We start from the raw sequence: 18173 nt of genomic DNA, 5'->3' as shown, positions 1-18173 counted from the left end.
CCTGGCTGAGAGTTATATGCTTTGGGATATGGAAGTTAACATCAGAATGCAGTCCATCCTCATTTCCCAAGAAACTGTCTACCATTATGTAAAGATTTACAACCTCTTGTCTGAAACAATCTAATCCCAGACGCCCTCGCCCTTTGCAACCCCCAGCCCTTATTGCCTATAACCTGGTCCTGGAGGCAGCCGCCTGCCCTCTGCAACCCCACTCAGCCCACATTGCCTGTAACCTGTAACCATTATACCTTGCCTACTTTCTGAAATACAGATTTCCTGAAGGAGTTAGAATCTAAACTGCTTGAGCCCAGCAGTGTATCTGACATGCAGGAGTCACTCCATGAATTTGCTGAATTAACAAATGAAAGAAAGAGTCTAATCATTCCAGGAGTTTATTTGTAAAGGCAAGGAAAGAAAGGTAAAAACTCAAATAATATTTTAATATGTTCTCTACCAATAGTAGGCCAAACAGTGACATTTGACATTTGATTCTAAATTGGTAAAAACAGTCAAATAAGTAGTAACAAGCAGAAATGTCATCAATCAAAGAGAATCAAGAACATACCTTATTTTTAGAACATTTATTATGGCCATGAAAATTACTTATAACACTGCTTTTTTGGGATTAACATGATTTATAATTCACTATTGAATCCAGTTAAATATAACCTTTATGTATAATTTTGCAAAATCACCATGCCAATAGTCACACAGTATAAAAATTCCATATAAAAGATCCTTTTTTATTTTAAAAGGCATTATTCCATTATTTTCTCATTTGCCTTTCTACTGAATAGGTAAGCAACTTCAAATTGTTTTCAGAGCCAGAGTGAAAATCAAAATAAAGCGCTCTACAACTTCAATGTAAATTTCCAAACTTAATCTAGAAACATTTCACACACCAGTTACGCGAATATAAAACTGATGTAGGACTTCGAAAAATATGCGACAACTTGTGTTTGTAAGGACTAGTAAGAAGGGAGGGTTTTTAATGCAGGGCTCACCTGGTTTCCCCCAAGTCCATGACACGTATATAGAATTAATGGCTTGCTGCCTTGATTATTTTCTCCAACATCCAGACATAAAGGCTGACTGACGCTTTTAATCTAAAGGGAAATTTTCAAGTTATAAAAAAAATTTAAATCCATGTAGTTTATATATTTCTTCAATTGATTTCAACAAGTAGGGTAAATAAGAATAGTGTAAAAATTTCAAAAGCAAACAACCTGAAAGTATTTCAGCAATTTCCCCTGAACCACATAAATGTTGGTGGCAAGGAGTATACCAAGTAAAAAGGAACAGGAAAATACTCACATATCCAGATATAACAGGATTAAGGTCTGGCACATAGACTTCTGGATAAATATTGTTCAGGTACCATGTAAAATTTTTACATTGAAGGCGGTGCTTTATTTCGAATCTTTTTGAAAGATCACCAAATGATTTCTGGAGAAAGATAACAAGTGAAGAGAAGGCTTCATCAAAACAGCACTGGTAAAGTACTTCAAATGCTATTAGTATTTATCTTTAGGTCTTAAAAAAATTTCTGGGCTAAATGCAAGATAAAATTTAATTGCATTCATAATTCATTCATGCAACAAGTATTCCCACTTGCTCATTTCTGGCTTCAAAGGGAATCAGGTACCACCATGGTGCTGGTCAAGGGTTATTTTACTCTTCCTATGTACCACAAATCTCCCCCATGGGACAAAGATCTCTAGCAAAATGCTATGAGCAAAGAAATGGTAGTGAGAGCATTCAAAATTGATCCCCAAAATGATCTGTAAAGTGAGGTGTGAGAAAACAGGCATAGAGAAAGTGCCAAACATAATGTAATTTATACCTTTTCTCTAGTCAAGATCACACACAAAAAATTTTTTTCTAGCTTTATGGGTGTAGCTTATTCCTAACAATAGCCCTCATAATATTCTAGCAATAACAGTATATTGGTAGAAAAAGGCAATGGCATTTTATTTAAGGAACTAAACAAACAACTTTTTTTAAAAGCACTATTAAACTGAAAAGGAATTTGGTCTGTAGGAAAATTTTTAAAGAAAATTATATTATCTTTGGTACCTAAATATATGAAAAGGTAAATTCTCAAGCTAGTCAGTTCAACTACAGAAAATATTTTCCTTACCAGCTTCAAAGTCTTGAACCCAGGTGTTTTAGCAAAAAGTGTAAAACTCTACAAAGAACTTTTGGCTAGCTTATGCATTTTACAAGCAGATCTATTGCCCTCTGTTAAAAAAAAAGGGGGGGGGCAGGGTTGTTGGTTCACACTCCTCTTTATGGGTGAGCATAAGCTGAATTTAGCGCCTACTTGCCTGCTTAGCCAAGTACCCTTGTGCAGTATACAATCTGCCCAATTTGTCTTAGTGGCCTTGGGTAAAAAGATAGCAATCTAACCCAGCAGGGCTCTGACTTTGCATCCTTCTGACATGTTACATGGAGACAATGGAGGCCAAAGAAAAAGAGAATATAAGTAACCATATCTTTATGACAGTCAACATGTTGATGCCCTCTAAACCCAGTATACAACCCCCTCCCCACAAATCAGTACTGTTTCTTATAAAGAATTAGGTGCCCCTTAGCTGATGTGGCTCAGTGGTTGAGCATCAACCCATGCACCAGAAGGTCGCCAGTTTGAATCTGGGTCAGGCACATGCCCAGGTTGCTGATTCAATCCCTGGGAGGCAGCGATCAATGATTCTCTCTCCTCATTGATGTTTCTATCCCCTTCTCCCTCTCCCTTCTTCTCTCTAAATCAATTAAAACATAACTAAAAAAAAAAGAGTTGGGTGCCATTCACTGAAGCATGTTCTTAAATTGTCCAGTTCATTTACCACATCCAATATGAAACCTATTGGAACTCAGTTTCCCTGTATTGGACACCATGATTCTGCAGCGCTTTTATCTATGGCAGGTCAATAACAGTACCATTTGTTAGCACTTATTTATTTCACAACTACTCTGGGAGATAGGCAAGTATTTCCTCTCTTAAAACACGGAAGGACAGAGAAGAGAATTGGTTGAGCACACATCCCACATCCAGCCAAGCTCTTAACCAACTTATGAAGTGCCATCCCTAATTACAGTTTCAAAGGGGCTTTGCCAAGGTGGTCCCTCCAGTGTGTAGTGGAACCAGAACTTGGGGGGAAAAGAAAGGCTTTGATACTCCTGGCTTATTCTCTGGCCACATTCTGACAATGTCTCCATCTCCAGTTCAAAAAGCCACTTAGCACATTGATTTAGGTGTTAATCACATCACCTAAGACCAGTTAAAAACAATTCCACTTAATCTTTTCTTCAAGAAAAATTTTTAACCAAGGCAGTTACAAAACTAAATGGCTTCCAATATTAAAAAGGATATGATCGCCCAGATGGTGTGGCTCAGTGGTTGAGCATCAGCCTATGAACCAGGAGGTCACAGTTCGATTCCAGTCAGGGCAACCTGCCCAGGTTGCGGGCTTGATCTCTAGTAGAGGATCATGCAGGATGCTGCTGATCAATGATTCTTTCTCATCACTGATGTTAGTATCTCTCTCTCCTTCTCCCTTCCTCTCTGAAATCAATATTTTTTTTTCCAAAAGGATATAATCAAGGAGAATGCCTAAATTTTTAAAAAGCAGTTTACTCAATTTTCCTTAAAAAAAAAATTGAACTGGCATCATAAGTTATATATTTTAAGAGTTAAAAAAGCCAGCTTCAAAAACAGCCTTTTAAAATACTCCGTATTTGAATTGATTCAAATAAGTAAAAGAACATGGGAACTGGGGAGTGGATTTTTATTGTAATTTAATGATTTAGCTCTAACTTACTTGTTTAACAATTTTTGCTGCATCTGTGTTTCTCCTATAAAATATTTCCTTGTATTCATCCATCCAGACTTCTGCAAGGCGAACTTGGTTGCGAGCAATCACCTGAGTGCCTTTTGGAAAGGTATGAGGGCTTTTGCTGCGAAAAACATGTCCAACAACAGAGCAAGGCATAATCTCCAACTGCCCACCACATTGCCATACCTGATAATTAATGATATTTGTTTAAATTTACAGTATTTTAGGAAAATCAAAGTGTTGCTTTTAAGTTCACCTATAAGATATTATTAAAAGCAAAATATAGAAGAATTTTAGCACAACTTCACAAATAGTCTCTGCCCCGTCAGTTCAGCTTAAGTTCTTAAATATAAAGAGCAATTTTATTAAATGGTATACTAAAGTCAACCAAAGCATATTTTCAGAAATTTAACATAATAATTATTTCAGATCTCTTATAAAAATGAAACCCAGAATTTATTTTTTGCAAACAATTATGCAAGCTCTAATATACACAGAAGATCAAAGCCTTTTCTGCATTTGACTTCTGTCTTCTTATACAACTTAAATGGTTACTCTCTTCTAGTGACCTTGTAGTAAATGAACCCACACTCCATTATCCCTTACATATCCAATTTTTAGTGAAGACAACAATTCTGAACAGTCATTATTACCAAAGTAAAATCTATTAAACTTATAAAGTAATTGGTCATTTATTAAAAAAAAAAACACTCATATGTATGTAGAGATAGTAAAAAAAATCCTTGCATTAACTCTAAATAAAATGATAAATCATTAAATCAATACCTATCCACTTAAATATCTTGACAATTAGTTCTGCCATAAATAATCACTAAGCAAGAAATCTAAAATAATGTTTAATAATATGAGCTAGTATTAGGGCAAGCGATCAAATTCTTTTTTTTCTCTCTTTTAAACAAATGAGAAAACTCAGTGATATGTTCAATTCAACAAACTGTGCTTGAGATCTAACATGTGTGAAGGGTTGGGAATACTGAAATGAATAAAACAAGACCTCTGCCCTTCAGCAGTTCATACTTGGCTAAGATCATCACTGCCATTATGGGGTAGATGGAGTCAGAGCCAAAACTTAAATCTTCTAACTCCTAGTTCAGTTATTTTTCCACTACATTCCAACATAGGGGATAAAAATGAATGACAAAGTCATTGCAGAAAATGAATTCATGAAATCAAATAAGTACATATGGAGACCATCCAAAGCCTTTGTTTTGTTTCTCATATTAACTTTTCGTATGTTTAGGGATGGGGGATCTCATTTAATCCAAAAAGTTAAATTCAATGTCCTTTAAAATTATACATAAATGTTTCTCCATTCTGACTCCCTTGAGAATCAACTTATTTCCTGAAGCACTAGATTTAATTATATTTATCTTGGCTGGAATTCAGTAGCTACAAGTGCATTAATTGGTGTTATTGCCTGGACACAGGCATTTAACTGATTCCTCCTGTTACATTGGCAGCAATGAGTAAATATATTAAGTTACATTTTTTTAAATCATTTTTCACAGTTTATTTTATTTTATTTATTTTTTTATTGATATCAGAGAGGAAGGGAGAGGGAGAGATAGATAGAAACATCAATGATGAGAGAGAATCATTGATTGGCTGCCTCCTGCACATCCCACACTGGGGATCAAGCCCGAAACCCAGGCATGTGCCCTTGGCCAGAATCAAACCTGGGACCCTTCAATCCACAGGCCGACCGACCTTCTATCCATTGAGCCAAACCAGCTAGGGTTTAAGTTACGTTTTTAAAGGAAATATCCTATTCTAAAATTTCTAGCAATTAAATTTTAGAAAGCACAAAAAGTAAAGACTATATACATCCATGGTAATCAGCCAATTAGAACAAACTATAGATTTCACTCTTTTATAGGTATGCTATGTTTATAAACTTACTCTGAAAGACATTTCTATATTTTCACCTCCCCAGATTTCCATTTCTTCATCATAAGTTCCAATATATTCAAAGTATTCTTTTGATATGGAAAAAAGGCCTCCTGCAAAAGTGGGTGTTCTGAAAAATAATCCATTGTCAAACTGTATTATAAAAGTCAAATAAGAAAAAAGAACATCTTTAAAGAACAACTGAATCAAATCCACAAACATATTAAAGAGAGATTCTAATTCCAAAGCTCTTAGATAGATTAACAAAAACTGAAAATGCTTTCCTCAAAGTCAAGTTGAGGAGAGGGTATTTTAAGTATCCTTTCTCAATGGAGTAAAATTATTAAGTATCTTCTAACCAAGCTTAAAGATTCTTAAGTAATAATTACAAAGAAGGCATACGAGCTCACCTAATGCTAATTCTTACTCACTAACATCATGGGTAAGTACATAAATAAATGAATTCTCTATTCCCTACATATACAATGGGTGTGCTCTTTATTTTGTTAGGGTGAATTATCTTGGAGGCAATTATGATAAAAAGCAAAGCCTGCATACATATTCAAATAATTGAAATAGACATGTATCCATTTATGTAGATATATGACTTTGTATACCCTCAACTTACTTAATTGGGTAGGTTTCATCTTTCCTTCTTTGCCTCTCATGATCAGGAAGTGCTTCCCAGCCAAATGAAAGGCTCCAGTCAAAATTTCCACGGTTATGGTTACTTCCATAAGGAGAAGGTTTGTTGAATTCAAATGTGTTCATATCTATGGATGCAATATCTGGACTCACAACCGCAGTGTAGTTCTCAGCTATTCTGGCCAACAAAGGTTCTAACCAACCATAAAAGCACTCACCTGAAAGGAACACAATTGTAATTAATTCAATGAAATCTGGTTTGTTTGTTTTTTCCCTTTTGTTTTTGGGAAGTGGGTTTACAGAGAAATGAGAACAAAGTCATTTGTATTTCGAACATTTTTATAGGGGGAGGTTTCTTAAAGTTTTCTTGTGAAGAGATCAAGGTAGGATTTAAAAAGTAAACAAGATTCAGCATCATTGGGAAAATTTTCGTACAGATGATGTTCGGTTTTATAACTTAGAAAGGGAGCAAAATGATATCAGTGTATTTAAGTTTCAGATGAGGTATTTCTCTTTCTAATGGGCCATGAATCTAAGAAAGTTTTTGCTGATCCATACCATCTAGCCCCAAATGTATTCTGACTTACTTAAACTGGTCTTCCCTGAGTAAAATAGAGTAATCAAAATTTTCATTCCTCTAACTGGATCTTAGAAGAAAGTAAGTCAAGGAGTCAGAATATTATGATTTTAGCAGTTGGAGAAGAAGGAACATTCAAGCCTGTCCCAGCCTTAATGGAAGGTGGGGCAAAGGAATGCTATGAAAGGTCTGGGCCCTCGTCATAAGCCAGGCCATCTCACAAACCACAGAGAGTTCAGGAGATGCCGACATGTACAGTCCTACTGAGGGCTCCCAACAAGGGCAGTTGGACAGTCATGGTTCAGGAGGAACTTCAAACACATTCGCCCAGAGGGGAAGAAGGTCCACTCTGACATTATTATCATTTTGGACCAAGAGAGGGAAGACTGGAGGATGAACCATTTCCTTTTAAAATCACCTCTCTTGGATTACCCTAGATCTCTCTTCATTTTTAAGTGGCTGGTATTAAAAGATTACTGGATGTGTTAGCTCTAAAGAGACTCCTAACAAATCCAAAAGCCCTTCTGTGACCATTAGTGTAAGCTCACTACCATTTGCTGGGTCAAACACAACCAAGGGCTAGCAAATTCAGAGCTAAATGCTCATACAAAAAGTAACACCCACTATAGCAAACTTAGAGCTGAAGGGACAAAATGACATTTCAGTAATACCTAATGTGTACATTAAACATTGACTCTAAAAATATTTTGCAAATTTATTTAAAACTAGAGGCCTGGTGCACAAATGTGTGCACAGGTTGGGTCCCTCGACCTGGCTGGCGATCAGGCTGATCGGGGCCAATGGGGGCCAGCTGGCCGGAGAGGGACCACGGGAGGTTGGTTGGCCAGCTGGAGAGGGACCACGGGAAGGCTCCAGGTTGTGTCCAGCCCTCTTGCCCAGTCCCAATCGGTCAGACCCTAGCAGCAAGTTAACCTACCAATTGGAGCATCTGCCCCTTGGTGGTCAGTGCGTGTCATAGCAACTGGTTAAGCGGTCAATCAAACGGTCGACCGATTGGTCGGACACTTAGCATATTACACTTTTATTATATAGAATCGTACACACACACACACACACACACACACACACACACACAACACCAAAAGAAAAAAAAAACGCCAAAAAACAAACAAAACACACACACACATAAAATACAAAGGAAAAAAACCCAGCAACAACTGACAATGTTCATGGAAGAGATACCAGAAATTGGAAGGGGTATCTTGGTACAAGAAGGAGTGTGTGAATCCTTGGGGGAGGAAGTGGGGGGGGGGGCGGGGGGGGAAGAATTGAAATATACAACTTAAAAATGTTAGTATAGGAACAAAGTTTATGATAGGGTTGACTACATGTAAACAAACAAACTTTCACTCATCTAAAATTATAGGAATCATCTGGCATCTGGCCGTTGTGGCTCAGTGATTGATGTTTTGATTGCCAGTCAAGGCACATGCCTGGGTTGCAGGCTTGATCCCCAGTAGGGGGCATGCAAGAGACAGCTGATCAGATCAATGATTTTCTCTCATTATTCATGTTGTTTTTTTCTCTCTCTCTCCCTCTCCCTTCCTCTCTGAAATCAATAAAAATATTTTTTAATTATAGGAATCAAGAATAATAAGGATAAAAACACTTTCAAAAAATATAACAAGCATCAGAAAAAGATCCCAAGCAGGAATAACTTGCTGGGGAAGCTGGCCACTGTAAAACATTAAAGTTGAGGAGCTTTAATTGCAAAGAAGGCAAGAAATTTGCATAAGTGAAAGGAAGTCCCTGTGTACTAAAGCTATAATCTTCTTGGGCTGTCAATGCTATAATCACCAGTTGAAAATGATGTTAAAGAAAATGCAATTAGGCATTTAAAGAAAAGGCTTTCTTACCTTTTAAATTAGGGGGTAGGGGAAGGAAAAATGTTACAACCATGTCTACACATATATACTTACAGTGAGCATCTAAAAATGTGAGCGTTTCAGCTGTTGCTACTGTTGCTCCTAGCAACCGTGCAGTGATCAGACCTTTTCTCTCTCTTTGTCTGACTATTTTTACTATAGGAAATTGTTTTATATATTCCTCTAGTTTATCATGTAAGTACTCTGTAAAAAAAATAAAACCAGGATTAACTCTTAAGTTTATTTTCATATATGACACATGAAAGCTAATGAAGAAACCACATTCATAATCGTAACAGTTACACACATTTCTCCATTAAGATGAAAATTATATCTTTAACTCTTCATTGAAAAAAAAACTACACATGCAAATCTGGACTATTGTAACATATAACATTATAACATATTAGAGGCCTGGTGCACGAAATTCATGCACTGGGGGGGGGGGGGGAGGTCCCTCAGCCTGGCCTGCGCCCTCTCGCAGTCTGGGAGCCCTCACCAGTCCTGAGCCTGGCTTCTGGCTGAGCGGAGATCCCCCTGTGGGAGTGCACTGACCACCAGAGGGCAGCTCCTGCATTGAGTGTCTGCCAATCATTCCACCATTTGGTCTATTTACATATTAGCCTTTTATTATATAGGATTCTATATATGCCATGTTAATTCATGCACTGGGGGGGGGGGGGAGGTCCCTCAGCCTGGGCTGCGCCCTCTCGCAGTCTGGGAGCCCTCACCAGTCGTGAGCCTGGCTTCTGGCTGAGCGGAGCTCCCCCTGTGGGAGTGCACTGACCACCAGAGGGCAGCTCCTGCATTGAGTGTCTGCCAGTCATTCCACCATTTGGTCTATTTACATATTAGCCTTTTATTATATAGGATTCTATATATGCCATGTTAATACTTTGGGGCAAAATGAAAGACTTTAAATGGAGTGGACCCAGGAGTCAAGAAAATGCATTTGGAGATCTGAGAAAATTAACTAAGGAAGTAAAGAAACTAAATTTGGGCAACAAAATATCTGATGCTTTTTAAAATTATTATTTAATTTGGAAATGTGAAGAAAAATGCTAAGTATCAAAAGGATTCTCTGATACTTAGGCAGTGATCAAAATAATTTAAGACCAAAATGTTGAGGAAAAGTAAGAAAGTCCAGCCCAGCCGGTGTGGCTCAGTGGATTGAGTGTCCTCCCACACACCAAAAAGTTGCTGGTTCAATTCCTGGTCAGGGCATACACCTGGGTTGTGGGCTCAATTCCCAGTAGAGGGCTTGCAGGAGGCAGCCATTGATGTTTCTATCTCTTTCCCTCTACCTTCCTCTCTTAAAAAAAAAATCAATAAAAACATAGTTTTTTTTTAAGTAAGAAAGTTCAAGGCTATAGCAGTTTGGGAATATTTCTGCAGTCAGCAGAAAAATTTCAAAAGTTTTAGAGTCTCCTGACAGAATTTTTTCCGATTAAAATATGGAATAAGGGAACATGTGAATCAGGAAGAAGCTAAAAACAAGCAAAATTTTAGTAACAGGTGTATCATTTGAGATATTAAGTATTTCAATTTGGATGAGAATGAGACATTATAAGCAAGATTTAAGACAGTAGGTAAAAGAAAACACATTAATCAGGTCAGTCAAGTATTCATATTTTTAAACAATTTCTTGTTGACTATACAATGCAGTCCTTCCAGTGGGCTTCTTGGGCCCATAGGATAGCCTCAAAAAGATAAGGGAAGCCTGGATGGCATGGCTCACTGGCTGAGCGTCGACCTATGAACCAGGAAGTTACGGTTCCATTCCAAATTGGGGCATATACCCAGGTTGCGGGCTCTATCTCCTGAGTGGGGCATGCAGGAAACAGCTGATCAATGATTCTCTCTCATCATTGATGTTTCTATCTCTCTCTCTCTCCCTCTCCCTTCCTTTCTGAAGTCAATAAAAATAAAAAAAAAAGATTAGGGAATATTGAGAACATAAATAAATGTCCTATTGTAGATGTTTGCTTCTGCCAGATTTCAGAAGCAAATGTAGACGGTTTCATCTATGATTATATATGTTTTTTTCAGTGCTTCAGTGGTGAAGATAAGAGAGTTGCTTATTGAAAACTTAAACATTCATAAAAGAAGTGAGTCTAGGAACAATTTTAGTAGAAAATTAAATCTAAACATTGTTGTCTCAGAGTAATAGATTAACTTTTAAACACCTTCTAAGTTCCTCAGAATTAATTTTCTGAAAGACAAGCAAGATTGCAATTTTTCTTAAAAATATAATTACGGATATTTCTGCTTTAATCATAGACTTTTAAAATAGAAACATTTGAAAGGTATTAATGTGGATTTTTTAAAAACTGGAGTCACTATAGATTCCATAAAAAAAAAGTCCTAACATTGTTTGAATTTTTAAAAAAATTATTTGCCCACACCTTCCAAACTTCCTGTAAATTCTTATCTGCCCCCTAAATTTAGTCCCCATCTACATTCCACTTTTTGTGAGGTTAAGAGCACAAAGCTATGAGATCAGACCTCCTGGGTTCAATTTATAGCACCATTACTTTTAACTGTGTGACTGCGGGCAAGTTATTTCACCTTTTTGTAACTTAGGTTCTTTATCTCTAAGATGGGGATGATAGGATTTACCCTCACAAAAGATTGTTGGAAGGATAAAATGTGAGGTTACTGTACAACTAAAGCATTTAAGAGAGGGCCTAGCACAGGGCCTATATTCTGTAAATGTTGATTATCTTTTGTTTTGCTATCATTGATATTTAACTAAAGCATGTCCCAAAATTCACGCAAGATTTGAATTTTACGCCATTTGTGCCATAAAGTGTTGCCAATGAAAAAAAAAGATAGCGTGACAGCTAACAGTTCAGGGTTATTAAAAATGGAGCGCTACGTGAAAGAACATGTTTTTATAGTTGAGCAATATTTTAAAAATAATGAAGGTTTGGCAGCTACAGTTCTCAATTTTTGTGCAAAATATGGTCGGAATAGTGATTTAACTTCATCAACTGTGAAGAGATTAATTAAAAAATTTAGGGAGACTGGATCAATTACTGATCTTAAACACTCTGGCCGTCCTTCAACAAGTCGTTCAACACAAAACATCGAAGCAGTTCGTGAGAGTGTTGCTGAGAGTCCAGGGACATCAATTCGGCCCCCTGGTCAAGAATTGGACATTTCGAGAAGCTCTCTACAGCGTATTCTCATGAAAGGTTTGCATCTTCATGCTTACAAAGTTCAACTGGCTCAAGAACTGAAGCCTACTGACCACGCAGAGGAATAGAGTTCGTTGAATGGATTATGGAACAACAACAAGAGGATGCTGAATTTTCAAACAAAATCATCTTCAGCAATGAGGCTCATTTTCATCTTGATGGCTTAGTAAATCGACAAAATTGTCGCATTTGGGGTTCAGAAAATCCACGAGTGATTGTTGAGAAACAAATGCATCCACAACGTGTCACTGCTTGGTGCAGATTTTGGGCTGGAGGCATCATCGGACCATTCTTCTTCGAAAATGCGGCTGCTCAGGCAATAACAGTTAATGGTGCTCGCTATCACGACATGATAAAATTTCAACAAGAGTGCGTATGTGCCAGCAAAGCCGTGGAGGCCATTTACCCGATATGCTATTCCATACATAACCCTATACTGTATACTTTATGAATCAGTAAAAAATTTACAATTTTTAATTATAAACCTGTGTTTTCTATCAAAATTACTTCTTGCGTGAATTTTGGGACACCCTTTACATCTGTTATTTGGTTATCGCATACTTCTGCTGCTTTTCCCTAAGCCAGTTGAAATCAGGGACTGTGGTTTCTACTTCACAAGCTACTTACAGCAAGTAGAGACACATTTTTCCACAGTGGGTATTTACTAGACAGCTCTTTGACTCGATAAGACGAATTATATTAGTATGCAAAGATAGCCTTTGCCAAGAAAACCCAAATCTACTCTTAATTGCTATAGAGAATTATAAAAATATTCACACCCTTTTGATCAAGCAATTCTACTTCTAACTTATCTGAAGATATAATTCAAAAGAAGAAAAACAGAAGTGCAAGGATATTTATTGCAGTGTAATATAGAATAACAATGAGGTGAATAAAGGTGAATGGTTACATAAAATGTATCTAGTCCATAACTGTCATTAAAAATAAAATTTTGAAGGCAAAATAAATGAGCTAATAATGTTCTGTGACATGTCTGATTTCAAAACTGGATTTATGACATGGGTATAATTAGATAAACGTTCTATATTAGATAATGATTAAAAGAGGAAAAGATTAAAATAATTGAAACAGGAAGATTACGAATAGATGTCACTTTTCATTTTTATTTCCTTTACTTCTATTAATGTTCTTTGTGCAATTAAATAAAGTTTCCTTCAACTGAAGACTTCTGAGAAGTAGCCTTACTGTTCCCCTATTGCTTCACTACTTGAAAAATCAAGCAAAATAAAAATTATCTGTGAATCAAGTTCAAGAAACCAAAGAGGGAAAGATTTCTAAGATAAGTGGTTGTTGTTTTTTAAAGCTAAAACATATGAAGCATGCAGAAGTTAATCAGATGTCACTTTAAACTCTATGGGCTGCAGTCCAAACTGTAAGAATAAGAAGAAATCAGAACAGATCAAGCAGTAAATAAATTAGTTAATTACAATTGAGTGGTAAAGTAGCCTGGGTAAGAGGATTAAAGATTCAAATCAGAGATCTGCATAAAGTGCTTAACTGTATGTAGGGGACTTGAGTTATAAAACTTCCGCATTTGCCCCAATCAGTATGTCTCAGTGGTGGAGCATCAACCTATGAACCAGGAGGCCATGGTTCAATTCCCAGTCAGAACACCTGCCTGGGGTTGTGGCTCGATCACCAGTAGGGAATATGTAGGAGGCAGCTGTTTGATGTTTCAATCTCTCCCTTCTCCTTCTCCTTTCCTCTCTCTCTCTAAAAATCAATAAAAACGTATTTTATAAAAACTTTGCCATCTGGTAAATATGTCTCACATCCAAGCAAAAAATCCCCAGGTGATAAGCAACCTGACTCCACATAGATGTTAATGTAACTTGAGAACATAACTTCAATTCACTGAGATTTTGTTTTGAAACCACAGGAGTGTTTAGAACAGTGGTTCCTAACATGGGGCACAAACTCCACAGGGGGGCAATTTGATTTTTAAGGGAGGCAATTCTAGAATGAGTTATTAACAGTGAATCTCTTGCATTTCTTATGGTTCTAGGGGCCTCATCTATAGTATATAAATATATATTGTGATATATTTATGCATTCAGTTTTCTATTATGTTTTGAAACTTTATTTGCTATTTTTTCATATACTTCATGTTACTTTTTTAACAATTTCTTAGTGATTTCTTTCTTAGTACTTCAACTGTCCTTTTGCTCTTTTATTTTTCTCTTTCATGGATGCCATGTTCTTTGGAAGCTTGTTTAGACCAAGTTAATGGCATTTAAGGTTTCCTCCACCTGAATAGGAGTTCATTTTTTGAATACTCTATAATAATAAAAGCGTACTATGCTAATTAACCAAACGTCCTTCTGGACGTCCTTCCAGATGAAGCTGTGGTGGCGGGGGCCGAGGCAGAGGCGGCCACCACAGCCAAACCCCTTGCACGAATTTTGTGCATCAGGCCTCTAGTAAGAATTATAAGTCAAGGGGGGGGGGGCATCAGGATTATATAGATGCTTAGGTGGGGCATGGCAGAAAAAAGGTTGGAACCACTGGTTTAGAATTATATGTAGAAATTATTAAATAAGTAATTGTATATTAGAAATAAATAGGTTAATAATTTATGTTTTATTCACTTATTACCATTTCTGAAGTCTTGGTACAGCTTATAATTGATAACATGTCACTTAATCTGCAGTATCTTTTTTTTTCTTCTCAGGACACATAAAGGAATGGTTTATCTTACCACAGATATTGCTTTGGATTTGATGAAAGAATACCAACCCCATTTTACAGATGAGTAAACAGCTAATTAGTGTTGGAGCTGGAAGTTGTCCTTAAAGAATCTGGCTCCAAACTATGATTCATTCAGGAATAAATGTCGTAATCATTGAAACAATCTATATCTGTTTGGTATTTAAAATGCTTATAATGTTTGAAAATTTAGCAAATTAGAGTATTTGTCGAATTAGCCTTGCAATTCCAATTTAAAATGTGTAATTTAGTAAGTGCCTCTTGACTTTAATTTTAAGTAGCTATGTATTAAAGAATGTGGCTAACTTTGCAAACAATATTGAAAAATTTAAGAGCCAAACTAAAACAGGATGTGGTAACTCAGTAATTTTTAACTACTTATTTATATTAATTACATTTATTTATATTAACTCATCTAATTTTCAAAACAACCCTAAGAATTATATACTATTTATGTACTTCCTCAATTATAAACTGCACAATTGAATACTTCTTATAATCAATAGCATCTTAGTTTAATTGGCTATGAAAGCTTCTTAAACTAGTGGTATATAAACTAATTACATATCATACAATAAACTTGATGGGATATGGCATTTTTTCCACTTTACAGATAATGAAACTAAAGCATTGGGGGTAAGGGGAAAGAGGGTTAAATAACTTGCCCAAGTCACATAGCTGGTTAGGACCAGAGCTGGGATTCACACCAAGGAAGTCTGACTCCAGGCTCAAGTCTGTGCTCTTAATGACTACAGGTATTCCTTATAATAAGTGTTACATTTCAGACTACAAAGTTATGAACAATGGTGTTTTATACATTTCTGAACTGCAAAATATTAGAATATCAACACCCTTGGATTCTACTTTCATCCACCATATATAGCATCCAAACTATTCAAGTTCTGAAATGGCATCTGAGAGTACAATATAACTCAATAGACATTGGACAACACCATGTGGATTTACTTGGGAAACAACCTAATTTGCATATGCTTTCTTACCAGCTACACTAGCATCATCCACCAAAATGATTTCCTTCAGCAGTATGGCAGGCGTAGAATAGAGCACACTGTGGACAGTTCTAAGCAGCGTGGACCATGCTTCATTATGAAAAACTATTATGACACTGGTGGTAGGCAGGGGAGGACAGCGCTTAAATTTTTGTTCAATACATCTAGAAAAGGTCAAAGTAGAAGAACAATTATGAATTTTATTACTTTATATCATAGCTATGCCATTACCAAAATTATTATTTAACCTTTATCACTATAGAAATGGTAGTGAATAGTTTTCTGTGACTTTTTACTATGTAAGATAATCTTAATGCTGTGTAAACATAAGCAGAGCAAAACAAAATGCTTTACAAGACCTAGATCATGGCCACTGATATGTATTGCATGTCAAAGATGAGAACATGCTATTGTAAACTCTTTCAACAGTATAATTTTACATAAAAATAACATTTTCAATAAGGAAAATAACCGACAAGTGAGACCACCTATAAAAATGACAAATACTTGTAATTGGTCAAATAAAAATCAAGTTTTTCTCCTTCCTTGTGGAAATCATACATTTTTCTTATTTGTAATTTTTAAAACTGCAATTTAATTAAATATTCATATATGTACAGATTATCTTAAATTAGATACTTTCCTAAATATGTAATATTTTCCAAGTTTATTTAATCAATTTACTTAATCTATATTTGAACCAATGGGGGGAAAATAGTGTACTATAAAGCTATGCATGATTTTCATTATTCAGCAAAGATTTTGCTCCAATAATCCAACCTATTGTTTAACTAAATGAGACAAGGCACTTTAAATATTTTTTAAAAATACATTTATAAATTTAAAATAAAAGTCCTAAATCCATGTTATTAGTCCTGTGCTCTGTTACCACATGAAACATCAACAGGCACAAGGAGAGCAACACTAGTAATTTTTGACAGGTTAATGGCACTGTGCTACCCATTAGCTATAAACAATAGTTATAAATTGATTCATTTTTATAACAATGTCTTCCTCTGTGAAAGTTGTCTTCATATGAAGCATCGGGGTGCGGGAGGACCTGTACAGCCTCCAGTCCCCTGGCCTATTGCATTGAGGTGAAGATCAAATGAAATAACAGACAGGAGAGGGCTTCAAAACATTGTAAAATCAAACATAGTGAACCTGGAACATATGGAAAAGATAAATAAATAAGTTTATCTTTAACTTCACTTAAAAACCATAAGTGGTTGTATAATTTCAGACAACAGAGTACAAAAATCTCCCACACGGTCAAAAGGCACTGTAAGTACAGTGTGTGAACAAGTGCTGGTCAAACACAAAGACAAGGAAGTAAATCATTCATCATGGAGATAAGGGCCCAGAGCACTTCAGTCCCTCTGCCAGGGCCCATGGGGAAACCAGAGTCTCCAGGATGGTACGGGAGGCCTGGGGCTGCCACCCTGGGAGAAGATATCCTACAAACTCTCATTAACCACTTTGACATCCAGACCTCAATATGTATGTGTCTTAGATTCTTTTCTAAGAGGAGGTCTTTAGGGTGGAATATTTGTAGTGATAAAAAAAAAATTAGACTGGGAATAAAGTATTGAGAGGGTATCAACACCACCGGATAGAAAAAATAGAGGAATTGACTGAGTGAAAGTGATTTTACTCTCTAGTGCATTTGTTATTTCAAAGTGTAATATACATATATCGTCAGAGCAAATAATCACATTCATCCTCATTGACAGATGTAAGCAAGTTATTTATTCTAAATTGAATTTTGGATAAACTACCAATTAAAAATAATGTCCAAACATAAACTACCTCTTCCTATATAGTACTCTTAATTACACAGAAACAAATAACTAAATATAAGCTTGTATCTTCAGACATAAAGGTTTATAAGCTAATAAACTATAAGTAAAAATTATGAAAAACTCCATATTTTCTTTTTTTTAACAAAAAAAGAAACCTTATGATTTCCTGTATTATAAGCATTTTGGGGAGAGATTTTCAAGATTTTAAAAAATGTTTCCCTACATTTATGTGCCATGTGACTAACTAATGTAATATTAATCAAGAATTACAAAAAGGTCTTGAAGATTTAAAGTATAAATCTTTACAAAAACTCACACTAATAAAATGTTATCATTTTAATCTTACAAGGCTTTCCCTTGGTTTAATCGAGGCTTTATTTGCTTAACTGATAACCACTAATATCAAATAAAAGTGTCATGTCATATCATTAATGCAAGTGGTAATGAAATTACCTCATTTATTTGGAAACAATTAGCATGTTAAACTTATGCTTTAAAAACTGTTTCACATGTCATTTAAAGTAGGGAAATTAAAATAACTTGCCAAAGTGACTGCATATTTCTAGTCAAGCCACTTGAAAG

At 35.9% G+C, this 18173-nt stretch overlaps 1 protein-coding gene across 4 annotated transcripts in view; it reads right to left on the bottom strand.

Moving 5' to 3' along the window:
- Positions 1–18173, bottom strand: part of GALNT3 (polypeptide N-acetylgalactosaminyltransferase 3) — a 53922-nt gene that overhangs the window by 9273 nt on the left and 26476 nt on the right. For 3 of the 4 annotated variants that reach the window (XM_006083184.3, XM_006083183.1, XM_023745423.1), the window contains exons 3-9: positions 15781–15953; positions 8907–9056; positions 6373–6607; positions 5757–5874; positions 3822–4022; positions 1315–1446; positions 1005–1106 (exon numbers count right to left, since the gene is read on the bottom strand). In XM_006083184.3, the coding sequence (XP_006083246.1) occupies positions 1005–1106; positions 1315–1446; positions 3822–4022; positions 5757–5874; positions 6373–6607; positions 8907–9056; positions 15781–15953 (1111 nt within the window). The remainder of the gene's footprint in view (positions 1–1004; positions 1107–1314; positions 1447–3821; positions 4023–5756; positions 5875–6372; positions 6608–8906; positions 9057–15780; positions 15954–18173) is intronic. The other variant, XM_023745428.1, reaches the window with a different exon arrangement.

The sequence above is a fragment of the Myotis lucifugus genome, unplaced genomic scaffold, assembly GCF_000147115.1.
Source record: "Myotis lucifugus unplaced genomic scaffold, Myoluc2.0 scaffold_5, whole genome shotgun sequence".
Lineage (NCBI taxonomy): Eukaryota > Metazoa > Chordata > Mammalia > Chiroptera > Vespertilionidae > Myotis > Myotis lucifugus.
This window is presented reverse-complemented; position numbering and strand designations above follow the sequence as displayed.